The sequence below is a fragment of the Micropterus dolomieu genome, linkage group LG06, assembly GCF_021292245.1.
Source record: "Micropterus dolomieu isolate WLL.071019.BEF.003 ecotype Adirondacks linkage group LG06, ASM2129224v1, whole genome shotgun sequence".
Lineage (NCBI taxonomy): Eukaryota > Metazoa > Chordata > Actinopteri > Centrarchiformes > Centrarchidae > Micropterus > Micropterus dolomieu.
In genome coordinates, this window is record NC_060155.1 from 8,017,516 (window position 1) to 8,045,126 (window position 27,611).

The window sequence follows — 27,611 nt, forward strand, 5'->3', positions numbered from 1 at the left end:
TGCTGGTGATGTGCGGTAGTCTCCCACAATGCTATGAAGGTGCTCACAGCTGAAAATAATTTGTGGATTGTGGTGAAACAGCTTCAGGAACAAGTCAGAAAACAAAACATAGCTATGAAGGTTTTGGAAAAACATTTTTAATTTGCTGCAGTAAAACTTTTATTGATGTCTGGCAGCACAGGTATTGTATAATTTCCTGTTGGTATAAATCAGTATGTTTTTTTGTGCAAAAAACAGCATACTGTTAAGATTAGTTCACAGCTATAGTGTCTATTATGGAATTGGGACATGACAAGTTTTAATCCTAAAGATTGCTCATTAACCAGCTTTTTGTCTCCAAATGGGGGGTTAGTCCCCGAAAGGTGTATCCAAAATATTGTCCCCACAATCCGTGTAATACACAAATGTGCATTAGAGTGATATAAGTGATATATCAAATATTAAGTACCTTGACATTTGACCATTTCCATGTCAAACAGCATGAGGTTCCTTGTTTTGCCCCTGCCCTGTCCCTACCTGTCCTTGTTATCTCCACCCCACTTTGGGTATTTATGTGTGTGTCTCCTGACTCCTCATTGTCTGTTGAGAGATCGTCTTTCATTGTCTGTCTATCTTTCCAGCGCCATCTCTAGTGTTTTTCAGTGTAATTTCCCCTCTGTCTGGTTTGTCGGACTTACTTTCAGATTTTTGGAGTTTGGATTATTTGCCCATGTTTACTGAATTTGATTGGCTCAATTCTGGCCTGCTTACCTGTTTTTACCCCTTGCCTGCCTCATTTACCGTAAGCCTGTGCCCTTTGGTGTGTTTGTCATTACAATTAAGTGTAACTGAACCTGTTCTAACTGGTATTTTGCGCATGGGTCCAAAATCTCCAGTTTCCTGTGTCTGTGCTTGTGCTAAACTTGTGCATAATTATATGTTGCAGTTCTAATGCTATTGCTATGTCCATTTCAAATAAAACAAATTTAACTTAACTGACTTAACTAAATTTGACTACACCATCTTACAATCTACGTGCACTTTTTGACATGCATGGAAAAAAGGATTGTGTTGCTTTTTAAAAAAGTGAAAAATAGTGTTTAGCTCCACTAATAATTTTCATACAGTCCCTTTAGTCTTGACAGGTTGATCAGAATCAGTGCAGTTAAATGTAAAACCTAAACTCAGGATGTTGTTACTTCCACTATTAGTATGGCTACAACCAGATTTGAACAGAAAATCAGACATAATCAAATAATCATGATGACATTTGCATTCTTTCAGATTGTTGCCAAATATTTATTAGTTCTCACAATATCAGGCTAATCAACACAACTGTAATATCACATCTATCATATCAAAGGTGGACCACACGGATATCTGATATCAATTGACGTATATTTTACAGTCAAATGTTGGCCTCTGCTGTCGTCTAACACACACAGCGGTTTTGTGTTTGTAACTAAATTAAGGAGATTGAATGTCACAAGCTCTGACTTTGAAGCATCGGTGGTCACTGCTGACAGAGCAGTCCTGACAAAGTGACAGCACATCAGGCTCCAAACAACAGAGGATGATGACATACTGCTCCTGCATCGTAAAGATCTATCTATCTATCTATCTATCTATCTATCTATCTATCTATCATTAAAACAACTAAACTGAAAAGATATCCTTATGTTGTGTTTTGGTAATTAAACCAGATGTTCTCATGACTTTTCAGGAGAAACTTTGAGATGTTTACAATCCAAATGAATGCACAATGGCAAGTTTTGAACAAAAGACTGGCTGTGTTATATGTGTAATGAATTTGGAGTTTTGTAATAAGAGTTGTGATTTTTTTTTGACCATATACATGTGATAATTGATAAGAACTGTGAGAACTGATCAGGGAATAACTGAAATACAGAGGAGCTTTTTACTTTGACAATAGCTAAATGTGTGTCTCTAGTAACCGAAATTAGTATTCTACTTTTTCTGGGATATGACATTGAAAATATATACTGATAGGTGTTTCTAATATTTTGCACTACCAGTGAATCCAACAACAAAACAATGCAATATGCTTCAAATCGTCTTACAAGTGCTGACACTGGTGTGCTACAGTATACTGTAAAAGACAGATTACACAACATATAGGTTTGTCTAATCTGAGCTTGTCCTCTCTGACAGGGGCCTTGCCCACCTCTCTGAGCCTGTCCACAAGCCCTCTGATTGATTCCACTGCCTTGCTGTCTATTCTGCTCCATGCTGAAAGGAACTGCTGGAGCTGACACCCATTTTTACCGTTTATGGTTACCAATTGGGTTCATCACCACGTCAAATTAGCAATGTAATTATGGATGGTAATCACGTAGTGTGTTTTACAGTATTGTACATACTGTAATCATTGCAGTTTTTAGAGCACTGAGATACCTTAGGGCGGTAATTCAGAAGTTTTCAAATAAACAACAACAAATGTTTCAGCGATGATCAATTAGGAACAATGAGCATTGTGATAGTAAATGCTATTCAGTCAAAGTTACACACGTACTTTGTATGAACATAATGTACTGCAATGCTTTCTACGTGTTTGTGTTGTACTCAGTCAAAGTCAGATTTTTAGTATTGAAAAAAGGTTGTTTTTATCGTTAGTGTGTTTGCTTCCTGATATGTTTCCTGTGTCAGCTTTATTGTTGTTATTTTATATTGTGGCATGGGGGTGAAGAGTACAGGTTTGGATGGACATTTCTATTTGTGTGTGGCTGTGTGTTATGATTTTATATGTCTTGATATATGGAGGCTGAAATATGACTTATCAATAATTAAATGAGAGCTGAATCAACACCTCTCTGAAACAGCTTTCGGCCATCCTTTTTAAATTATATGATGATATTAATTGTACATTTGCCAAGCTGTTGGTTTCAATGACACCAAGGTCAAGAGATGCAGAAAATGTTGAAACCTTCCTGTGTGTGAGAGAGACAGAGAGAGAGAGACCAAGAGGAGAGCTGCAGACTTCTGCAAAACATCTCCAGACTGCTGTTGTGGACAAAGAAAAAAGGGGCAGTTGAAGAAGTGTGTGTGTGTGTGTGTGTGTGTGTAGGTGGGTAGGTGGGGGGGTTGTCATGGTAACCACTCCTCTGCTACTGGGGGTGATGATGTAATATTGCCTATCACTGTGTTTCTGGGCTCTTTTCTCCTTGTCCTCCCTCCTACACGCATACACGCGCATATACGCATACACACACACACACACACACACACACATCGCTGCATGCATGTGACATAGAGTGGTGTAAGGAGACAACAAAGGAAGTCCACAGACTGAACATGACCCAACATTAACAGTAAGATGAGAGAGCAATCCCTCCGAGCTACTTTCATAACAACCTGCTGCAATGTAATCTCCCAAAATAACACTTTATTGTTCTTTTTTTTCTCTTCCTTTAAGACCACTGATGCTTGTAATTTCCAAAGAACCGAGTGCACTTAAGATGAAACAGCCCTCTCTGTTCTTCTTCCCTCCACCCCTCGATCTTTCTGTCCCCCCATAATCGAGGCTCCCTGCTGCACTTCACATCATCAAAGCTGTGCGTGTGTGTATGTCTGCGCTCTGTGCATCATTAAACTACAAACGGTAGAAAACCTTGGCAGGGGAGTAAAAAGGCTCTTTACAGCAAACCATCAGATAGCAGTTGTAGAGTATGATTCCTACCACATGAGGGCGTCAATCAGCTGCTGAGTACAAAATAAAAGGACAAAGGGAACAAACAGATTAAACACTTTATTCCCGGGTCATGGAAATGTAGCCTATCACATATTAAAAATATACATCAGTCGTCAGTCAAAAACAAGCTGTGCAAAGTTGACTTTTCTGTTTCAAGAATTACGATGAGACATGGAACTAAAAGACGTATCATATGGCACCAAATGGCATCAATGACATTTGATTTGACTTTTTCACTTGTTTTCTATTATCTTTTTCTCCACATAACCATTTTAAATGTCTCAGTGTCAGCGGTATAATTTTTCTGATCCCAGCCCCTTCATTCAGTCCCAAAGAGTGCACACAAACACCCAGACGCTGATCCAGAACCAGCAGTTTGTGATTGTCTTCATCCGTACCGCTGCATAGTAAGAAGAAAGAAAAGTGTGAGGTGTGTGTTCAGGCAGCAGCTTCACATCTCTGGCTGAACAGCACTTCCACCACCATCGGGTCGGCCAGGGTCGAAAGGTCGCCCAGATCCTTCTCGTTGCGGGCGATCTGCCGGAGGATTCGCCTCATGATCTTCCCTAAATAAAGCGAAATCAGAGGAAGAGGAGAAGGATGGTGCTGAGGGGGAGAGTAGAGGAGGAGGATGTTGGTTTAAAGAGGTGTTGAGCTGTTACCTGAGCGAGTTTTCGGGAGTGCTGGAGCATTTTGGATGAAGTCCGGCGTGGCGATTGGTCCAATTTTCTCTCTCACTGAAAAAAAAATACAGAAAAGGAAACATTGCAGAATAAAGCTTGTGCCTTAAGTGGACTTATTTAGACATTATTTATACATATGTCCCAGTAAAAATTCCCCAAATTGACTGCTTTCATTCAAAGATGTTGTATGGGCATGTCGGCTATATTTTTTTCCAAAAATGTTTTTATTGCTTAATGTTACAAGAGAGAGATACAAATAATTCACATATAAATATACTATAGACACTATAATATAAACTGTAGGTTGCAAATGCAACAAAGTGATATTCTGATACTAGCATTTCCCTCTTGGGATGAATAAAGTTTCATCCTATGTTATCTTATCAAAAACATCCCAACCACAGTACTGTATATACATACCCAAAGTTAAAAAGATACATGAAACAAAAACAGAATAAAAAATTAAGCAAGAGAGAGAGAGAAATGAGAAAACAATAAAGGCCTAAAATATTATCATAGTGTTGAGAATAAGAAAATACAACTTAAAGGGAAAATGAACCAATAGCTATTGTTTATAACCATTTAACATTTTTTTTCATTTGATATGATGTACTTATGGATCTCACATTTGTTCCACAATGAATGGAGACAAAAACAGATAACACTAGCCAATAATACTATTTAAAATCCAAATTTACATAAATTTGAGTGGGTTTTTCCTTTAACCCTCAAGTAAACCCCCTGTGTGGGAGCCTCACCCAGTCTCTTCAGCTCCTCCACCAGTGTGCGGTTGAACTCCCTGCTGTCTTTGAGGGTGACGAAGCAGTAGAGACACTCGCCCTTCACCTCGTGAGGCCGACTCACCACCGCAGCCTCCGCCACAGCCGGGTGCTCCGTCAGAGCTGCCTCCACCTCCGCTGTGCTCATCAGGTGGCCTGAAAGACCCAAAAAAAAGTCATGAGTGACATTAAATAAACATATAAGAGGTGAGTAAAGTTTCTGGAGAGAAAAATGAGATCTAAGACCATTTAAAGTTATTGTAATCCACAACAGAGTAAAAATAACAAAGTTTGGTGTTGTAATAGCTCTTTTGTAAAGGTTTTGAGAAGGAGCAGTTATCAGAAATGAACACCTCGCAGTACCTGACACATTCAGCATGTCGTCCATTCTTCCTGTGATCCAGTAATAGCCGTCTTTATCCCGCCTGCAGCCTGAGAGGGGAGAAATCATGTTGCATAACCCCCAAAAGAGTTTTTACAGCATCTTTTTCTCTCCCTCAAGAGGCTGTTTGTATTTAGAGAGAAATCCAGATGTCCATGTTTGGTGCTTAGACTCTTATGACATACAATCTGTGTGGCAGTATTTTGTGATTCGTTTTGCAAGAGTCAGAGTGTACATGTAGTGTAGTTTTTGTGGCTTACCATCACCAGTTACATAGAAGCCCGGGAATTTCTTGAAGTAGGTGTTCTCAAAGCGTTCGTGGTTTCTGTACACAGTACGCATTATGCCAGGCCAGGGCCTCCTGAATACCTGTAAGAAAACACAGATCATACATGTGAGAGAGGTGTCACTGCTACTACTGCTACTATTGATACCAGTTAAGTCAATAATTGTTTCCTTATCAGAATCGAGTGTCTGAGGATAGAGGGCGTTGCTTGCTGTACAAATTGTAAAACCCCTTGAGGCAAATTTCTAATCTGTGATGTTTGGCTATATAAATAAAGTTGACTTGAATTAAGAATAAATTTTATTTATACTTTTTTAAACAAAATTACAAATTCCTATACATTGGGAAATCACAATTAAACAAAACTACAATTACATGAAATTAGGCAAATAAAAAAAAATGACAATACAATAACATGAAAAGTTCCATCCATCCATCGTCAACAGCTTATCCTGCGTACAGGGTCGCGGGAGCCAATCCCAGCTGGCATTGGGCGAAAGGCGGGGTACACCCTGGACAGGTCACCAGCCCATCACAGGGTCACACACAGACAAACAACCACTCACACTCACACCTAAGGACAATTTAGGGTCACCAAGGAAGTCGGAGAGAACCGGGGTTTGAACCCACGCCCGTCTTGCTGTAAGGTGACAGTGCTAACCACTGCACCACCCCTATGTGATGCCGTCCATGTTAGTTAAATAAGCAAATAAAACACAAATTAATACTAGTAGTAAAACAGTTTTTTAAAGTGCAAAGTGCAAAGGAAAATGAAGCCAGGAAGCAGCAGAAACAAGAATTAAATAGTATATTCAGGCAACAAAACTAATGGTTGACTAGCCAATAATAAATTAAGGTATGAGGTGAACTTATCGTTTACAGTTATTTATTAATGTATTTATGACAAGTTGTTTGAGCGTACAGCCTTTGAATGTGTTTTCTTATTGAAGAATTGTTTCCCCCCTTTCTTTCTACTGTGTGTATCTGTTGATCTGGGTTGCGAGGAAGTGGCAAGCTGCTGCTTACAATTGCTGTAACAGGGATAAATAAAGTTGTATATAATTGAATTGAATTGGAACTTACAAGATAACCCTCAGCCTCGCCTTCCAATTCCTCCCCGTGTTCGTTGAGGATTGCGGGCTCTACCCCGAAGAAAGGAAAGGTCTGAAATATGAGATGTGGATTTAGCGTGAGATAACTGCATTCTTTCATTAAAACATCTCCTGTTTGGCTACAACATTGCTTTCAGATCAGAACCTGGATCATAATCTACAAATGGAAAATATGAAATCTATATGAAAAAGTGCTGTGCTGTAGTTTAAAACACTGATGGATCTATTCTCACATACAGAGGTCCAACCCTTCCTTATCAGCGTGATTTTTATTGGTGAACCGCACTGGAAGAAATATGGGTGTGTTTCAGATTTACATAAAAATGTATGAAATAACCGGTGTTGAAGAAGATGTTGTCACTTACAGCAGAACCTGGTTTTAGCGGTGTGGCAGCAGGCAGAGGAGTCAAAACATGACCTCCCTGTAGAGAAATAAAGGCACAGAAAACTCAAAGTTGAAGTGAATTTGTAGCATAATAGGTGTTGATTATCTACGTTGCCCTGACATCAGCTGCTAGGAATGTCACAAATTGCTGTAAATCTGTTTCTTCTATTTTGTTTCTTTTCATAAATGTTATTTTATTTATAGTTATTTCCTGGTTCAGATGCAGGGTTTTAAGCCTGTTCTGGTCAGTTTGGTCACATGTGTACACACACACAGCTGTTGGAGGGCACATGTAATAGGTGCAATGTAGAGCTTGTTTGTCAGTTTTGGCTTGCATTTGTGGATTGATATTTGAGTTATTAATAATTTGTCAGCAAAAAAAACTTTTCATTTGGTTGGGTTGAACTCGATGCAGCAGCCTGACAGTGTTTCCAGCTGTTGTCGGGTCATCCTGGTGTAATATAGGCTACAATTTATATCTGTGAAATTCCTTTGTTAGCTTTTCACTGTGTGTTATGTTTGTGTGTTGTCATAGCAGCCTACAACACAAGGCTTTGCTGGTTTCCCACGGTCGTGATTGATTTTATTTGCATCTAACTGAATCGCCCATACAGTCCTCAGATCATGAGAAAAACATCCTTATTTGACATTTTCAGTAACATCAACAACAACATATATATATAGCACATATATATGTATATATATATAGAATGAAATGTGTACTAAATCATGTTTGCTGTCATTTTAAATGTTTCTGAAGTAAACAGCAAATGGATTGAAACTCTTCCAAACAGCAATCTGAAATATATCTTAATACCAGCTGAGGTATATGTTAAATGCAGGTGCTTACAGTTTCTGTCTGCCAGAAAGTGTCGACCACGGGACATCTGCCCTGACCGACGGCCTCGTGGTACCACTGCCACGCCTCTGGGTTGATCGGCTCACCAACAGTACCCAGAATCCTCAGGCTGGAGAGGTCATACCTGGCAGAGGCAGATGTTTTGCATCATTATGTGGTACTGATCACTGCTCTAGTTTTTGATGACTCTTGTTATTCTCTGTATTTACTCTTGTATGGATTGTTGGTTGTCTGGCCACGTATGTGTCGTTCTTATATGCTGCTTGTGTGGTTGTCTGACTATGAATGTTGTTCTCAGGTCTCTTGTGAAAAAAATAGATCTTGATGCAACTAACTGATTGAATAAAGTTAAATAATAATCTGGGATGCTAATTATATCACGCGACTTCCACTTTATGCCATATCTACCATACTTCAAATTAGTGATTTGCTACATTTCGTACAAAAAGATGCATCCAAGCAAAATGTTTTATTCTGACAACCACTGGTGGACTCATGTTTGAAAAACCACTGCAAAGGTGCCCTCTACGCTTGTCCAATGTGCAAGACAATAGGTGGGTTTGAGATGACTGCAGGTGATTTTTGCTGACTTGACAGTCAAATATGAGCTGCCAGCGACTGCAGGGTGGGGGCATAAAAACACTGCCATCAAATCGGAAACATTCAACTTCCCGGATAGTGCGTGAGTTTAGAACAATGGCTTATCTCGCAGCATTTGCCTTTTTTATTGTAAATGAAATCAATGCAGTCACACATGGAATACCTGCAGATTAACACTTTTTTAAATTTCTTTTGTCATTGAGAACCATAGACTTGAGAATATACCTAGGCTACTGTAAAAATATGACCTACAAGGGCATTACTTCTTTTACAATAATACTCCTGAACTAAACTGTTTGTGAGCTTTCTTGTTGGAATTGAAAACTATAGTGTAAATGGTGACCATATATAACAAGTGAGCTGCCAGAAGGAGGAGATCAACTGCGGTCACTTGGCTCCCGCGAGGTTTTAATGTCATGGGACATGGTAAGGTTTTGCAGCGCTGTGAAAGTCGGACAAAATTTTTAACCTGCATTATGTTAAGTCCAGCATGCATCACGTTAAGTCAAACGTCACCTAATGTGACCCCTAGTGTGCCTTTTCAGTGGAGAAAATGCAATACTGTGCCATATAGGCTGCCCTACACACTGGAAAATGGGTTTGCCTACGTGCAAGACAATGTGCCCTCATGATAGTGCCCCTGTTGTGTTTTTTGTTATTTCCCTGCTTGCTGGTGCCCCAACGCATACGGCTGGGGCCCTTTATATTTTGCCCTGCCCCTCAAACAGCCTGAGTCTGCCACTGCTGACAACTAACTATTATATTATTATCGCTCCTTCACATGTTTAGTGTTGCTGTTTTGAAATAACGCACTAGTTTGATATTTGGGAAATGCAATCAGTGTCTGTTTGTGGTAGTTTGTGTGAAAGTTGTAGTGTTGCACTGACAAGCTGATGAAAATTCTGACTGGTTATCAAAAATAGTCAGTCAAGGGGCGATACATCCTCTACTTCCATTGTGAAGGTCATAAGATGAGGTGCAGATGGTTTCTGCTTCTTATCTTTGGAGCGTTGACTGACTAAGAAATTGAGGTTCCTGGCATCTTTTTTCGGCACATACTGAGTTGAAAGAAAAGGCATCTTCATACAGAGTATCACACATCATTATTCATATAGTTTTGTTTATCCCCCTCACCACTGAGGAGTCTGTTACATATGAAGTGAGAAGAGAGGAGGAGGTCTTTTAAAATTAAAGGTGGAAATTTCCATATGAAAGCCGGGATTTTTTATTTTGTTGTTGCAAAAATTCACTCTGACTACCTATCATGTCAAGCTGTGTTTTGAAAGTCAAACTCCTTCTGCTTCTGGAAAATATGTTCTTATTTTCTGACCTGCTGTGACATTCAGAGGACGCCAGCTCTTACTTCTGCAGCGGTTCCCGTCCATACTTCATCAGCAGGCGGATGGCTGTAGGAGCTGTGTAGAACTCGGTGACTTTGTACTTCTCAATGATCTCCCAGAACCGGCCGACATGAGGGTGGACTGGAATACCTTCAAACTGGAGGAAAGGCACACACATGTATCTTTCAAGAAGAATGACAAACACTACCGCTGTTTGGTTTTCAGCTGCTATTAGAGGCATTTACGCTAAATGTGTCTTCTAATGCCATTTTCAAACTCACCAGGACACTTGTTGCACCGTTCGCAAGGGGGCCGTAGGTGATGTAGGAGTGGCCTGTGATCCAGCCGATGTCGGCGGTGCACCAGTACACGTCGTCATGGTGATGGTCAAAAACATACTTGAAGGTCAGCGAAGTGTATAGCAGGTACCCGGCAACAGTGTGGAGAACTCCCTGTACCATACACAAGGACAGTAGCGTGAATGAGGAGATAATTGGTCAACACAAAGTCAGCAGGCAGCAAAAAGGGGCTCTCGACGCTGCATGTGTATTCAGGTGTGTGTTTCAGACAAAGACAGAGAGATTATTTTATACCATCTGATGCTCTGATACCCATGTGTTGTGTTATAATAACACAAAACACAAATGCAATTGTGGTGCTTTCAACTTTCTAGGGTGGCTTTTATGGCTCTTAGCAATGAGAAAACCATCAATATTCACTTTTTCACATCAGACAGCGTATTATGTAAATTCCAGCAAGGTTAACACCATTACAGGCTTATCTGAGAAGGAAAAAGTCGCTGTGATTTAAAACATGTATTTTCCCAGAGAATTTACAAGGAGAAAATAGAAAATGAGCAGCGTGCCCCCCACTATAAAACTGCTTTTTACATACACCTGTGTCTCACCTTGGGTTTGCCGGTGGAGCCGCTGGTGTAAAGGATAAACAGTGGTTCCTCAGCGTCCAGCCACTCGGGTTCACACTCTTCAGGAGAGTCTCTCATCGCCTCATCCCACCACACATCACACTTTGCGTCCCAGGGGGTCTGAACACACCACAGCAACAGGGAACAGATGCAAAACATAAAGCCCCTCATTACTAATCACATCATGTGCCAAAAGCAAAAGGCAGCAACGCACCATGTCAATTTTGAATGACTATAATTTACTGGGCCCCTTTGGAGGCATATTCTGAATCCTAAATTGGAAGAGAACATGTTTTTTTTGTTGTTGTTTAAGCCTCAGATGCGAGCAATGAAGTGTTTATTACAATCTGAATTCTCAATATATTTTATCCCTACTGTACATACTTAAATTACTGTGTAAAACTTTCACTATGACATTAATTTGTCATCAAGCTAACTATTCTAATATTAGCGAGTAGTTAGCTAGCATTTTAGTCTTGTGAAACCAGAAAAAGAAAAAAAAAAACAGAGAAAACTTACTTCAATTTAAAAAAAATCACAAAGTTTTGGAGATGTAGATGATGATTTTGGTTGATGATTAGAGCTCTGGAACTGCGCAGTATGTGCCACTGTAGGTTATTGAGTTTCACATCTTTATCTCAACAATTATGTCACCATACTCCTTACAGATAATGCCACCCTTGCTGTCACAGCTTGGCTTGAAGAATACAGCTGTAAACCAACACATTAATTGGTAATAAAAAAAGGAAAAAAAACATATCTACCTGTAGTTTGTTGCATGCAGCTCCGCTTTTTGTCCTCAGTGCTTGGTGCTTGACGACAAGGCATTTAGTGACACTGGCTGAGGCTCTGTGAAGAAGTAAAAAAGAAAAGGGGTGAGAGGCAGTACAGTGCAGGCATCTCATGTGAAAATTTCAATGTAGGGGTATTACTTTTTTCTCCATCTCATCTTTTGTTTCATATTTTTCAACTGCACATATAGACAAAATATTTGTCTCAGAGGGCTTTACAATCAGAAAAAAATGGGAAAAAGGGTGAAAAAATACACAATATAAAATTAAGTTAATAATAAATATAATTTAGATTAAACAGTTTTGTGTGGAAAATGTTGAATTCTAATTTAGTTTTGACAAAAGGCATCGATATAACTGACAATATCACTATATGTTTTATTTATAAATTATACCACTAAACCAGATAACCATTTCCAGCATGCTATGTTTCTCAGCTCACATCTCTCCCAGTGTTGCCACTGGGGGAGGCAGCTTGGGCTTCCCTGATGAATCTGAGATCCCCATGTTGCCCGGCAACTAAGCATTGTGGAAACCAGGAAGTGTGTTTCCTCAACATCCCCGATAACAGCTTTGCCGTGTGTGTGTGTGTCCAGTGACTCATATGCCAGAGGCTGAGACCCATTACCAGCAGCTAGAGTAAATAAGGGCGGTTGCTGAGAACAGAGAAACTGCTGGCTTTGTCAGCCGGACCTACTTTTCCTTACACTTCTCCAGCGCCTCGGCCACAATCTGTTTCAGGTTGATCAGCTTCTCTCCTCTATAAACACCATCTGCATGTTACAAAGGGATTGAGGGGGGGAGTAAGGGGCGGGTAGAAACAGATGATGAAGTGTGTGAACCAGCAGGGAGAAGGTATATATATATAAACACTGAGTCACTTTACAACTCTAACAACTATCTTTACAGCCTGAGAGCTAACATCACATCCTGGTGCTCCCGGACCTACCTGCTGTCACCAGGACGCTGCTCTGAGCATCCATAATCCTCTCACACAAAGACTCGGAGGAAAAACCTGCAAACTGAACATGCAAAGAGGAAGAAGACGAAGAAACATGAAAGGAGGAGATGTTGGGTCTTACTGTCTAGTTTTGTCCATCATTTCTGTTGGTAATGATAATATTGTACTCATCAAAGTATTTGCTGAGATCTGGGAACAATGCAACATGGGTGACACAGCAAAGTTCAACCAGGCAAGAAACATGGCAGGCTGTAAATAGGCCAAATGATCTAAACCACTTTATTTGGAGGTAAAACCGAGAGCGAGTGCAACCAGAACACTAGTAATAATCCCTCACTGCACAGGAAACAAGTGGGAACACAACTATGATAAATAGTTTTGAACCAGCAAAGGTTTCTAAACTGTGATGGATGTTTACAGTTGATAGTTTGGGTAATAGTTTAAACATTTGCCTTTGATTTATCGTCCAAACTATTAAGCTAACAAGTTGTCAGTAGGAATAATGGTCTATGAAAAAGAGCCCCAAGTTGTAATAAACCCCAATTGTACATTAAAAGTTTAATGTTGTGTCTAAACAACAGTTGAGGCTAGTCCTGCAATATCAAAAAAATAAGCTGAGATATGACTTGTAACTTAAATTTTAAGCATGACTACATAAGTTATGATAAAAGAAATAACACATTGTTTGTCTCACAAATGAAAAGTTGAATTCATAAGCGTTAAAACGCACCCTTGCTCGTTGCTACAGCCTTACTTGGTGTGGTATGACCAGTAGCATGTGGTGGCTTATGCTAGCTAATGTTAGCAGACTTCGGGTGGTTATTGCTGTGTAACTGACATTACTAAGTCAGTTCACTGACTTTACGACTCTACTTGTGCTAGTGGTACACTGTATTTTAGCTTTTAGCATTATTCCTTAATTGTTACTTGTGGCCACAATTGCTGCAGTTCAGCAAACATTACATTACATTGTGCAAACATGCTGTTCCCTCTCGTTACCATGTATGGATGAGTCACCTTGTTCAAGCTTACATAAAGAACCAGACATTTATAATTAATCTTTAATATGATTGTCATTTGCTGAGTCCCTGACCAGACGCTTGTGTTCTGGCCAAGGTGAATAGTTCACAGAGTATAAAGTTCCAGTCTTGATGACAGCATTATGAATCAGGTCACTGACAACTCTGGACTCAGCAAAATGTCACTGCATGAGTGGCGTTGGCTGTCCAGCCTGACTCCATCTATGATTGAATTGGATGCCAAGCTAATTTATGATTAACATTAATAGTCACATGAGTATCCAAGAGGCTGGCACAATCCCAAAGATTCTTATATGATGCACATATCAAAAATGACAAAAACTCAGAGCTGGAAAATGTACAATGACCAAGCACAGACAAAGTCACTTACACTTAAGTCTGCCAAGAACAGGCTTTTACAAGTCATGAAACAAGCCCTCCTAGGAACAACCTGGAGATATTTTTAACAGGGCTAAAAACCTTTGCACAGACGGGGAACGTTGAAGAGCTAAAATAGAGTTGGGGAACGTTGAAGAGCTAAAATAGAGTTGGCTTGCTTGCAAAATTGCACTGGCTCTGATGCCTTCCCAAGATGGATACATCCAGTAAATGTCTGACCCATATATTGAGTGCAGGTGCAGCCAGTGCTGGGTTCACACAGAGAACAGCTGATATCTATTATCTATTATCTATTCTAACAGAAGCAAGAGCCCGGGTTTAAGCGATGTTTGCTCATAGAAATGGGGTCAAAGCAGCAAACACTGTCTGAAAAAGGAGAACGTTTCCTTTACACAGATTGGAACTTACTGTATATGTGAACAGATATGTTTAAATTATGCTACATCTTTATGCTTCTCCAAAATGGGTGAAACAAAGGCCAAACATCCATCATGCTACTCACCACAATGGAGTGAACAGCGCCTATCCTTGCACAGGCCAACATAGTGTAGACCAGCTCTGGGATCATGGGAAGGTAGATCGACACCCTGTCTCCCTTTTTTACACCTTGAAAAAAGAAATGAGCAGATTGGAGGTTTTGGATGACACAAATCACAACTGGGCCGCATATGGGCTTCTTCTAAACTCAAACCAGCATTGGCAATGTAGCTTTAGGATTCAACATGTTGGATATGGGCCAGATGCTGTGCTGTATTTCCATCATTGGGCACGGAGTAATATCTCGTGAGTTTTGTGCCAAATCACTGCATCATTTCACAAAATTGTTTTAGATTATACTTTTACTTATAAATCTGTATACTAAACATATAGACTACTGCTGCTCACTTTACAATAAAACTAATTTATTGTAAATTTCATTTTTGAGAGATGGTTTGACTTTAGAGGTGATTTCTAAGGATCAAGTCCTCTCTATGTTTAGCTACTAGGCAGCTAATATTTAGGTAATATTTTTTAGATGTAAGATTTTTTTCTCACCCATTTGCTTGAGGACATTAGCACAGCGGCAGACCTGGCTCAGCAGCTGGCGGTAGGTGATGGTCATGTGGTGATCAGATGAGTTCCCCTCCCTGAGGAGACCACATAGAAGAGGGGAAACACAACCCAAATTTGTTAATGTAATGCAAAACCTGTCTGAGATTATATGAAGCTTTGTCTGCATGTGATGATTACATGGAGCAAATCATTTTTTAAATATACTTTCATGATAGACTCAAAAACCCTCCAGATACATTTTTTTTTTAAAGTAACTTCTCAGACATGAGCTCTCCTCTGTGAACTCTGTAAGTTCACAAAGGAGATAACCTGTTCCCGTTGTTGCTGGGTCTATATTGGGTTTGGACGTTTGTCAGGACAGTTGTTTGGAAAAGTATGCAGCACAAAGTTTCACAGACCAGCAGACAGCATGGTGACAGGCCTCTGGTGCGGGACAGAAGCCAAAACATCAACTTTATCGCCAGGCTGATGATGGTGAAATAAATTATTACAAGTGATGAAACTCTACAAATACAAATGCTATTGATAAAGTAACCTGAACTCTGTTTAATTCTGGATCATTTTGGACCATCTCAGATATAGAAGTTTCAGCTGCCACACCACCAGACCGCAGAGCAGCTTTTACCCCCAAGCTATTAGACTCTTACACTCAAATTCAGCCTTAGCACTGCTCCATTAAATATAGTTTATTTCTGTTTACCATTTTAATAATTGCTTTTATATGTATATTGTCTGCTACTTAGCAGAAGTAAATGCTCTGTATTTGTATAACTATGTGAAAAGACACACATTTGATTGTCTTTTAAAGGTCTTTGCCTACTACTTTGTGTCTATTGGCAAATATGTACCAGAGCAAACCAAAACAAATGTGAAGCTCCACTGGGGCCAAGTCTTGGAAATGAGCAAAGAAAGGATTGGATGTGTCAAGAACACCAACATTTAAAGGATGAAACTGCATTTCTATTTTTAGTGCTTAAGATGTCTGAAAGTTGTGTTAATTGTTATTGTCTGCTGCTAAAAACTAAAACCTCAGACCTAAATTTTAATGGCAATGTCGGGACAATAACAGCCTATTACCACCTAATCCTCACCTTTATTTCTGGTAGGCTGAAATGCTGTAATAGGATTTTCTCTTTCTGAAAAAGCTCTTTGACAACTATCGCTCATTCAAAATACAGCTGCTTAAGATCTAACAAAGAAAGCTGAGCACATTACTCCAGTTCTCAGATCTCTCCATAATCTGTCAAATAATTTTTTTAAATTGTGCAGATATTTTCTCAGACTGGACTCCCCTTCTCAGTCAAAGATGAGAATACACAAAATTTTTGTCAAAGCCTTTAGACTTTTTTCCGCATTCTGTCTTGTTATGAAATGTATTCTACTGTTTTAGAAGCAGCTGATAAATTACCTCTAAGGTAGGGCCGGGCGACATGGCCAAAAATGTTATTGAGCAAAGAAATGATTCGATATCGATAATTATCACAATAAATGTCAAATCACATTTTATGCCAAACAGTGGAAGACTTAATAAATCTGAGGTACACACATTCAAAACAATTTTGATAAAATATTTTTTCAACAAATATGCACGAGGAAAATTTAATTAAATCTTTTTTCAGTCGCTTTTCCTCAACAAAATAAAATATCTTAATAGAAAAATTAAGTGCTGATTCGTTTGTGATTCAAATGAATTAAATCAAACATTTATTGAATATTTATCATATTGTTATTGAGGAAAATCAAATGGCGACTACTCTAACGCTCTAATTGGTCCTTAAGATTCAATACCGTGATACAGTATGTTTATCTTTTTACTACTATCACTTACCCACTGAGACAGAAAATATGTTGCGGAGCTTTCTTGAAGCTGAAACCATTTCTTACAAGCACTTGAAAGGCAAAAGAAAAACTTATGGACAATGGGTATGCTTTTAGTTAAAAACAGTATTTATTCAAAGAGTGACACTTCAGCCACGGGACCCCTGTCATCACTGAGCATTGAGACCCTTCTTAATCTCCCATGTAAATTTAATCCTGACAATTCAAACCAAATGGTTTATTTTTTTAATTCTTGAAGCTTAACTTTTCTGCTTTTGAAATGCAAACATCTATTGATCTAATGGTATGTGTGTTATCTAGTAGACCCTAATAAAAATAAATGCAAAGGCTAGAGGCATTACCAAGCAAAGTCAAATAAAAGGACACACATTTGACTCCTAAATGTGTTTTGAGGTGTCCTACCTTTTGAGATTTGCAAATGCTGTTTGGACAAGGTGTGAGCTAAAGTCATGTAGGTGTTTAACAGGTCAAACCACACCATCTCGTCACTGCTCGATTACATAGTAATAAAACAGCTGGCAGACTATATTCTTCTCATATTATGTGCAAACATTTGAGCAGATATATTATGTAAGTGTTTTGATGTAGTGTAAACAGTGTTAATGATGGTGATGGCTGGTCTCCACTGTGCCCAGTTCCATTGAACCCCTGCTGTGCTGGAACAATTTCTTGTTTGCTAAGCTTCTTCAGTTGACAGAGTAAATATGTACCATAACGTAAAGTCAAAACAACAAAAGTAGAGCCTTTATGATCATGCGTTTAAGGTGTGGGGCTTTACTGTAAGCAGCAAGTTACTGTAAGTTAAAAAGTAGTTTAAGGAGTTTTGTGGAAGTCAGCAGCTTGAAGGAGTTCCGTAAGAAGATGTATGAGCTTACATCTGAAATATAGCAACTGAAAACGATCCATTAGGCTCTTACTGTAATAAAACACCAAAAATTAGTTTTTATGAGTCTTACAGGGTTTTTACCTTCTGCTGTTTCTAGACTGGAAAATGTGTTTTACCCAAATCAGATGACATTTGCGAAGATTTTGCAGCAAATCCTGTTAAATGTGCTCTGTTGATTAAGAGGATTGAAACACTGAAGCAATGACACTGTGTTGTACTAGCTGAGGTTTGCTTTGGTGCACTGGAGTCGGCACAGGGGACACAACAGTTGCTTTTGACTGGAATAACTGACATAACTCCAGGCAGTACTTCCCATCAAAGCTGTCATTCATCTCAGACAGATGTTGTAGCTTACCAGTAATAGGCAACCTTTTCACCAAGATTCTTCTCCTTCACAAGCCTGTCCAGGACGTTATAGCACATGTTGGTTTTGGCCCCTTCCATGCATTTGACATAAATGTTCCCTTTTGTCACATCAAAGTTGTACTGCATCAGCGGTCCTGTTCCTGGTTCCTTCCAAAAGAACTCATCCGCAGTCGATTTCCAGAAAGCTGAAACAAAGTGATACTTTATGTCAGTGTCCCGGGCTGCAGACAGAGCAGATAAACACAAAGAGATACTGTGTGCATGCAGGTTCAGACGGAGGTGAGATGCAAGCAAACACTGCAAGTACTGCACAAAAAAAGAAGAAGATGCATTTGACCTACCTTCTGGATTCTCAAGAGACTTCCTGTACAGTGCCAGATAGGCGTTAAAATCAGGCACATGAGCATCCCTCTTTATGTCATCAGGAGGGTAGTACATTTTGTCATGAGATTCAGGAACAACCATTGTGGAACAGATGTAGATGGGCCTATAGCATCTGAGGGTCAGAAAATGGGTTAATCTGGAGTCACTGCTGATCTGTCTGTATCCTCCTGGGTAAGGTAAGAACACTATAAAGCCTCCTGTACAGAAGCAACACAATCCAGCATGCATAAGACCCACCAATAATCCCTGAGCTGCAGACTCTCTACCAGTCTGCTTAGAGCCAGGGCGGCCAATCGGCTCACATGGTGCGGCACTCCCACTTTTTCATTGGATGCTGATCCTGGCCTGTCTATGGCATTATTTTCCAAGCAAGTAGGAGGAGGGGGAGGAGGAGGTGTGTAGCAGGATGAATGCTAGGGATTCAGGCAGGCACATGGAGATTTGGTTTGACAGGGAGGGTCTGAATAAGAAAGAAAGAGAGAGAGGAAAGGACATTTTGTTCACTGACAGTCAGTAAACAAACCCCCTGATCCTCAAGGAACTGTCACTAAATGCTCCAATTTTATAGGTTCATCTTTATTTAACTTGCACGATACCGAAAATATAAGTGAGTTATTTGTGTCATATAAAAATGTAACCCCTGTTCGACTTCTGTTCTTTGACTCAGCTTACATATGTCACATTGTGCCACTTTGAACAACTTTCTTTTCTATTACCTAGTTTTAGTCTGTCAGATTTTCTGAAAAACATGACATAAATTAGAAAATGTCATTTCACTGACAGAACTAGACTAAAACTAACATTCAATGCTTCAATCTTTGAAAAATAAATCGCAAGAAGTGACGCTAGTAAACATGCAGCATGTACAACTATTCAGGTTACATAACTTGGCTCAGAGGAAATGTCCAAATGGTTGTTTTTTTAATTTTTGAGCTCAAATTTCAATCTGGGATCGATTCAGTTGCGTCGCGACCTGAGTGACGTAGCGTCGCACGTCAGACCCTCTTAATCGAGCGTGAAAACGCTTGTGTTGATGTCGGCAGCTGCAGTCTCGTCCATTTGCTAACGCACCGGGACCAAACGTCGATCCCCAAGATGTTTTTGTCTGCAGCCATTCGCTCTGCAGTATCGCAGACGGTATGGCTGTGATATTCTTTATAGTTCTGAGTAAAGACTGAAATGCTCTTTTCGATAATTTGGAGAGGAGATGATATGACTCCTCACAAGGGCAAGCAGTGGAGGCCTCTAAGCTAACTAGCTAACGTTGGGTAACATTAGCATGCTAGCCGATTTAGCTGCTGTCAAACGTCCACAAGGTGATCTTTGACAAAATCAGCACTGCAAAAGGAAACTTCCTCTGGACATAACTTAAGCAATTGCGTGTTAGAATAACTTGGATATGCCCGTTTGCATGACATTGATTATTAGTTTTTTTTGTGGTTAGCACAACTGAAAGTTTTAAACACGTAACTCATTTGATGTTATAGAGAGCGGTGTCTATTTGTGTGCTGATATCGTGGCAAATCATTGCCGTTATTAAGTAAGAGCAAGGTGGTTAACAGACCTGTAATAGCCTTTATGATTGTCCTATATATTTCTAGTAGTGACTGCCATATAAAGATGCAAATCAAAACACCAAGAATGTATTATACTATATCCCTGAAATGTGTAAATTGAGAGTATAATTTATTTAGGAATGTATACGTTTTGAGGCCAATACAAAGTATTGCTCAAGCTATGTTTCTCTGAGGGTATCCCATGTTGTGGTGGTTTAAGCCTCTTGAATAAAAAACAGAGAAGTCAGATTTGTATGTTGCTAACTAACCTGCAAATTGTATTATCAAAATTTAGGGAATGTTAATTATTCTGTCTCTAGCGCTAAGAATTTTGCCTGATTATGGAAAATGAAGGACAAGGATAAACATTGTCACCAGTTTTTATTTTCCTTTTGAACTCCATTTACCCTTGTTTTTCATGCATCTTCTTGTCTGAAGCAACACACATAAGTCTCTCTCTCAGGAAGTTCAGTTATTAATTCACATACTACCAGACTTCTTATCTGTCTTCTCCCTCTCTGCACTTGCAGGCCAGGCAGGTCAGGAGTCTGCACCGGTCTGCTGCGCGCGCTGGAGCTGGTGGCATCTTTGTGGTGAGTTACTCTCTTTGCCAAAGTCAAGAAATGTGCAGTAGAAGTTGGATAGAGAGGAGCCACCAGTGCTGTGTAGTCAGGCTTGTTAAATGTCTGTTGAACCCCTCACAATTAGATTTAAGTGCTGAACTGGACCTAGTGGGTTACAATGAATGGGCACCTTTAGGGGGTTATTGTGAATTATTGCAAGAATTGATTGTTAAACTGTTCATGTGCTTCAGCCTCAATCTATGAGCAAAATGGCCTCAGTGTTTAATGGGGCCAGAATATTTATGGTTTTCAATTTTTTTAGGTAGATTTAATTCTAGCTTTTAAATTAGGGACTACTTTTACATGGGAAAGCAGTGAATGCGCTGAGCTACCAGGTAGCACAGAAATCAGGGTTTCTTTGTGGTGCTCATAACATTCCTAATAATATGCAATATTGTCAGAATCTATATGATTGAATTGTCCTTATTACTGACCTGTACACGATCACTTTATGTCAAACCTGTGACTTACAGAAGGTCATATTATTTGTATTTGCTTCAAAATTAATTAGGCAAAAAAAAAGGGTAAATGCACAACTCACAATATTTTTGCGAAATCTCAAAGGAATTAGTTTTCCAAGCGCTCTTAATTTATCCTGGGATTAGCCTTTAGAGCCTATTAGAGCCAAGCTTTGCAACAAAAACATCACAGGCGATATTCTCATGTAATGGAAACATGCCATGGTTTCATTGTCCCTTGACGGTAAAAATGTTTTTGGTTTGAGATTGGAGAAGATTAAGTCTGGATGAATTGTCTTTGAACCACTCCTCTTAAATCAGGAAAGTTGTTTTAGACATCTTTAACTTCAAACACCATTAAATTTAAAGTGCTTCTCTTTCTTAATTGCACAAAGGATATTTGCTGCTCACAAGGGGGCAGTGTGTGCAGAAGCTGAAATAATTGTTATCAGTTTTTAGTCTTTTCTGTGGTCTCGTGGAAACACCTGTTTCCCCCTCTGGGCTTACATGCTTACATGATAGGTTATTCATATTTTATTAGATACAATTAGATACTGCTCATAAGACTTTACTCGCAGGAAAGTGGTAGTTGTGGAGGAAAAATTCACCCTTAATAGCAACTTCACATTTTTGATGGCTTATAAACACAATTTAATATAACTCAGCTAATAAATGTTATTCAAAGATGACAGGATAATTATACTTTTTGGTGAAAACAATGTTAACTGTCCTTTAACACTGTGGTCTTTCTGTTTTAGCACAGAGATACCCCAGACAACAACCCTGATACTCCTTTTGAGTTCACCGAGGAGAACAAAAAGGTAAGGTTGACGTCTGTATTCTGCCGTACATGTAGAGGATGCACTGATGTTTTTATTTTTTACTATTTTTATGAAACCAATATTAATATCTCAAAGTTTTCCAACCTGTATTTTCAATATGCATAAATCAGTAATACAAATGCAGGCAAGCAAGTTAAGCTTTTTAGACATGCCTCTCTTAATCTTATTCTGTTACTAATTGTTAAAATAAATGGTGTGGAAGTCTTACCCCCTTTTTAAGCCAGTCTGTTTGAGTAGTTTCAGCCAGACAATTTATTTTGATTAATTCAACTTCATATTACTTTTTAAAGCCGATGTCAATCAAAATACAGGATAAGGGCATGTAAATATCTGTGCTGGTAATGATTTTGTGTGAGCATTGTTAAATTGTTCTACTTGTTGAAGTACAAAATAGGAATGCAATGATTCTTATTCTGAGCAACTCCACTTTCATGGCAAAATGTCTTTTCCCCTTGTAGAGGATTGAGGCCATCATTTCAATGTACCCTGTTGGGCACAAGCAGTCAGCCACCATCCCAGTGTTGGATGTAGCCCAGAGGCAACATGGATGGCTCCCCATCTCCGCCATGAACAAGGCACGGTGATTCTTCTGGAATTAGTTTTCTTAACCTTTAAGGGAAAAAAAGGCAGTGTATGGTCCTTCATTAAAATGTTGTCCAACATCTTACTTGTCACATAAGGGTGCTTGCACACCTGAAAGTCCGCACCAAGGTCCAAACCAAAGTTCATGTTTTCATACATTCAGTTAGTTTTGGTTTGGTTTCACACTGCAATTCTGCGACTGCACTAAAGGACTTTACATGACAGACTTACGTCCTGTCGTATGTGGCTGCGTTTCCCTGTATTTGACATCGATTGGTTTATTAAACAATCCAGCGGGTATCTTTGACAAGAATGAATGAATAAAAAATTAACATACGGTATGCATATTTGACACTATATTATTATTATTATGGCATTACTACCTGGAGCACCAACTATAGGCTCGTTCAAATTTTCAATTAAACGTCCTCGTTGTGCGAACATTATATCGTTGCTGACAGGAATGGAGAAGACAGCAAGCAATCCTTCTGCACCTCCGTTTCAGGAGAAACCAAAGATGTATGTGGCAGTGTGCTTCTATAGTGCCTGTCTGTCTGTATAATTGTGCAACTCTGTGCAACCGCCAAACTTCCTGTAAATAGTCTGAAAGTCCGAACCATCAAAAAAATGCTTTCACACCAGAAATGAACCGAACCATGGTTCAGTTTGATCCGGACCGAGACTACCTCTTTTCGTCTGACCAAACTTCGTCTGTTTGTTCCGGGCCGTGGGAGGTTTCACACCTGCAATTTTGGTTCGGACCAAACTGAAAAGTCCGAAAGTCCAGACCAAACGAGGTAGGTGTGAAAGCCCCTTAAGAGAACCACATTAAATGTTTGTAATTGTTTTCATTCAGGTCGCAGAAGTGCTAGAAATCCCTCCAATGAGAGTGTATGAAGTAGCGACATTCTATACGATGTTCCTGCGTCAGCCTGTGGGAAAATACTTCATTCAGATCTGCACAACAACACCCTGCATGCTCTGCAACTCAGACAGCATCCTGGAGGCCATCCAAAACAAACTGGGTAAGAGTCAGATTATGTTTTAAGACAGGACACCAATAAAGAGATAAAACTGCAGATGAAAACAATCTTTTTATTGTGTGTATTTGAGATAAACAGATTGGGAGGAACAAACATGTAAATATACAGTTGTCTCTGCAATTCAAACGACAGTGAGCCTGTAGCAGCAAACAATAACGCATACAAGACTGAAACCAAGCCAGACAACCGCTAACCTATTTCAGTCTGTGTGGCATTTAATGGAGCGCCCTCATATTTGCTTGGTCTTTATACGACCCAAATAGTGATGTTATACTTCTTGTTGTGACTTACATATAGTGTTACGGCTGTCTATCGTCAGGTAGCACTGCTTGAGGTAAAAATGTGTGCTGTTTCAGTAACATAATCCGCAGCTTGTCAGAGGAGATTAGCTAAATGTAAAGCATGTCTTCATTTGTTTTTCCACAGGTATCAAGGCTGGAGAGACGACTCCAGACAAGATGTTCACGCTAATAGAAGTGGAATGCCTGGGTGCCTGTGTGAATGCTCCAATGGTCCAGATCAATGACAACTATTATGTGAGCGCTTGACTACTCTGCAGATGGTTTCCTTACTGAACATTATAACAAAATTATCAAAATTAGGTTAAAACCCCAAAATTAGTTTTGCAAAGAATGTCCTATTTCAGGAGTGCAACCTTTTTTTCCCCCTCATTGGAAGCCTATGAAGGTGTGGTAAAGTCTGCATATATAAAGCTCGCAACAAATGAATGGAGGAAATGGAAGCCGTGAGAGAAAAATAATCAATCTTAAATTAACAATATGGCTGGAATAACAACATAGTCTCGTCCATGACCTCAGTTGGGCAAAATATTAACTTTATGAGCCAGATGTGACATGAAAAGCTCGCTTTTTGGATTTGTGGTTAACATTATCTGAAACTGTATCTGCACTCATTTGCCATGGGGAATTTAATCATTGCAAGCTGAGCACGTGAAGTGAATGACCCATTTAAAGTAAATATGACTGAGAAAGTAGGAATTTTCTGTAGCACCTCAAACAGCTGAGGTGCAATCAGAGTGTGTTACCACAGACAGTACAGGTAGTACTGAGTTTAGCATTTTATGCGAATAATCAGCAAATGCATGCAGTCTTTGTCTATAAATATTTTTGTAACCGCGCACGTGTCAGGTTGTAGTGACTGTAAGAAAAACCATACCTACCCAACGTTGCCTACCCTTAAAGCTAGGGTAGGCAACGTTGGAGAACTAGCAAGAGACGGCTAGACTTTGAAAGTATCCAACTGAAAAAATCCCACCCCATCTGTGCAAGCCTCCCTCCAAACCCACTCCCTGAAAACCCATTTACGTCCGTGCTGATAGGCCGTGCTTACCATAGTCCTGCAATTAAGCCACAGATATTGGATTTTTTTCATTTTGGTGTCAGAGCATTTGTTGACATTTGGACCATTAATACTATATAATAACTTTTTACAGGCACAACCAAAAAAAAAAACATTAGGGAACATACTGACTATTATTAGACCTGATTCAGTTTTCAAAGCTAAAAGCGTCAAAGGGCAGAATTAGGCCCTGCCTACACAAACATGGGTATTTTCAAAACTGTGACTTTTCCTACGCAGTTTGGCTGTTTGTCCACACAGAAACACAGTATCAGGTCACTGAAACTAACAATTTTTGAAAACCCCTGCCAGGGTGAAGAGTTTTTGCCTTGGGACGTCAGAGTGCGCGCTGTTATCTGCTGTGTTTGATGTCAGATTGTACGCCACTGTCTGCTTTGTTTACGATTTTATTAGGCTCTGATTGGCCAATGTGGCTTTATGGTTAGGGTCATATCGCTGCCTGGTGGCTTGGCATGCTGTTGACAGCGCTTGATAGCGTGTTTTTGCGTTTTCATGTAGACAGATTTTTTTTTTTTTTTTAAACGAAGGAGGAAAAACTACTTGTACGTGTGGACTAGGCCTTATTGTGCATGTCCTTTCATCACTGACACACTGTCTTGAAATTTTGAATATTGAAATAAAATTTGAAATTATTCAGGAAGTCTGATCATTTTGACCGGCTTTGTAAAACCTGCTTTCATATGTCTGAAAATGATTGCTTTTTTAGAATCAGCTATAATCATAAGCTTCTTGTAATATTGCAAAAGTATTATTTGAGTATTACCTCCTAACCTTCCCCATTCTCTCTTTAGGGTTGAAATTAATAGGCATGAGAAAGTGCTCATACAGGTTGAAACTGTTAAGACCTTTAATTATCCAGCACAAGACCACTAGCAATGAAAACAAGGGTACTATTCTGCTTTCTGATTTCCAGGAGGACCTCACACCTAAGGACATTGAGGACATTATTGATGAACTTAAAGCAGGCAAAGTCCCAGCACCTGGGCCCAGGTACATACGGAATACCATCATTAATTAGTTATAACATTTTTCTGTTTCTAGAATTGACTAAAACATTGTACGTACACTGATTGTACTTGTAAGACATACTTTGCTTTCCTTTTTCTTCAGGAGTGGGCGTTTCTCCTGTGAGCCTGCAGGTGGATTGACTTCTCTAACAGAGCCTCCTAAAGGACCAGGCTTCGGTGTACGAGCAGACCTGTAGACATTAAAAGCCACCGTTTTCAAAAGCAACTTGTCCCTGAAGCTGATATTATGTTTAACTCAAACATATTGTGTAAATAAACTGTCCATGTACCTATGCTGTAGGTGTCAGTGTGTCACTTACATGATTTGAACAATGGAAAGGTAATAACTGAAAACAGATCTACGCAGATTACAGATTATACATTTTGAATTTAGCCTGTGACAAAAACTACAGCATCTATTAGGCACACATGACAACAGAACTTGATATATCTATATATATAGACCTAAAAATAGGTATCAGAATTAATATTCTGACATGTCTTTCCCTGATCTTAAATATGTATTGCAGTTAAGTAAGGCTTTTTTCTGCTCTGGACTGTTGTAGCTGACGAAAATGAACTACACCTATATTCTGTAACATACAGTTTTAGAGAAAATGCTATTATGTTTCACCTATCTTTACCACATGATGCTGTGCTGTAAAAGAAAAGAAGCTTATGTCACAGTTTCCATTGTCCAAGAGTAATTCGCATTTATCTTGTGCAATTGTGGCACATGAAATGTTTCCATAACAATCAATCCCCCAAAACAGAAATAATTCACAAAAAACAACATCCAAATACATATTTGTAGTCAGAATTGATTGAATTTATATTACAGCTTTCTGCAATTAGGCCATTTTGACTATCATTGTATATTGAAAAAGAAATAAAGTAATGTTTCTGTGAATATCTTAAATTTGTGTTTCAACTAGGCTTGATTTTGAATGAAGACATCTACAACTCACATCACTTACTACAAACATGGATAACATTAATTGGAGGCTACAACTGGCAAAAGTAACCTTTCTTGGTAATCACAATGGAACTAAATATCTTGAATGAGCACTTTGACTCATTTAAAATCGTATTATAGCCATCTTAAATTAATATTTACGTAAATTATACATCTTTAAATTTAATTCTGTCAAGCTATTATACATTTTCTTGCCCCAGCCTCCTTCATACAACTACTGCTGTCATTTCCATCACGCCCCGGTGGCGTTGCCGTGTCTAGCCGGTGCCCCTCCCCCACTCCGCTTTCCTCTTGCGACTTTGGAGCTCTGCAACTAGAATATTATGCCTTATGATGCGCATGCGCGCAATATACACCATGATGCAAATGTCACTGCGCAACCAATTCAAATTGGACCGATTCAACGC

At 39.3% G+C, this 27,611-nt stretch overlaps 2 protein-coding genes across 8 annotated transcripts in view; one reads left to right on the forward strand and one right to left on the reverse strand.

Annotated features, from left to right (window-relative positions):
• Window positions 1–3,730: 3,730 nt before the first annotated feature.
• acss2l (acyl-CoA synthetase short chain family member 2 like) overlaps window positions 3,731–27,611 on the reverse strand; it is a 98,473-nt gene continuing 74,592 nt past the window's right edge. For 4 of the 7 annotated variants that reach the window (XM_046051024.1, XM_046051025.1, XM_046051026.1 and 1 more), the window contains 20 exons: window positions 18,975–19,197; window positions 18,695–18,849; window positions 18,343–18,538; window positions 15,245–15,336; window positions 14,712–14,815; window positions 12,780–12,852; window positions 12,528–12,603; window positions 11,804–11,888; window positions 11,022–11,159; window positions 10,396–10,566; window positions 10,138–10,271; window positions 8,166–8,298; window positions 7,296–7,352; window positions 7,168–7,215; window positions 6,902–6,982; window positions 5,793–5,901; window positions 5,514–5,582; window positions 5,130–5,306; window positions 4,351–4,425; window positions 3,731–4,254 (listed from right to left, as the gene is read on the reverse strand). In XM_046051024.1, the coding sequence (XP_045906980.1) occupies window positions 4,127–4,254; window positions 4,351–4,425; window positions 5,130–5,306; window positions 5,514–5,582; window positions 5,793–5,901; window positions 6,902–6,982; window positions 7,168–7,215; window positions 7,296–7,352; window positions 8,166–8,298; window positions 10,138–10,271; window positions 10,396–10,566; window positions 11,022–11,159; window positions 11,804–11,888; window positions 12,528–12,603; window positions 12,780–12,852; window positions 14,712–14,815; window positions 15,245–15,336; window positions 18,343–18,538; window positions 18,695–18,818 (2,070 nt within the window). In that variant the 5' untranslated portion in view covers window positions 18,819–18,849; window positions 18,975–19,197 and the 3' untranslated portion in view covers window positions 3,731–4,126. Of the gene's footprint in view, window positions 4,255–4,350; window positions 4,426–5,129; window positions 5,307–5,513; window positions 5,583–5,792; window positions 5,902–6,901; window positions 6,983–7,167; window positions 7,216–7,295; window positions 7,353–8,165; window positions 8,299–10,137; window positions 10,272–10,395; window positions 10,567–11,021; window positions 11,160–11,803; window positions 11,889–12,527; window positions 12,604–12,779; window positions 12,853–14,711; window positions 14,816–15,244; window positions 15,337–17,090; window positions 17,152–18,342; window positions 18,539–18,694; window positions 18,850–18,974; window positions 19,198–26,310; window positions 27,336–27,611 lie in introns of those variants that run through there. The other 3 variants (XM_046051027.1, XM_046051029.1, XM_046051030.1) reach the window with 3 other exon arrangements.
• On the forward strand, window positions 19,719–26,522 carry ndufv2 (NADH:ubiquinone oxidoreductase core subunit V2). Its single transcript, XM_046051033.1, has 8 exons — window positions 19,719–19,874; window positions 20,824–20,886; window positions 22,133–22,195; window positions 22,675–22,791; window positions 23,655–23,823; window positions 24,268–24,377; window positions 26,135–26,211; window positions 26,332–26,522. Exons 1-8 carry the CDS (start codon window positions 19,833–19,835, stop codon window positions 26,423–26,425), a joined length of 735 nt encoding a protein of 244 aa, XP_045906989.1. The 5' UTR covers window positions 19,719–19,832; the 3' UTR covers window positions 26,426–26,522.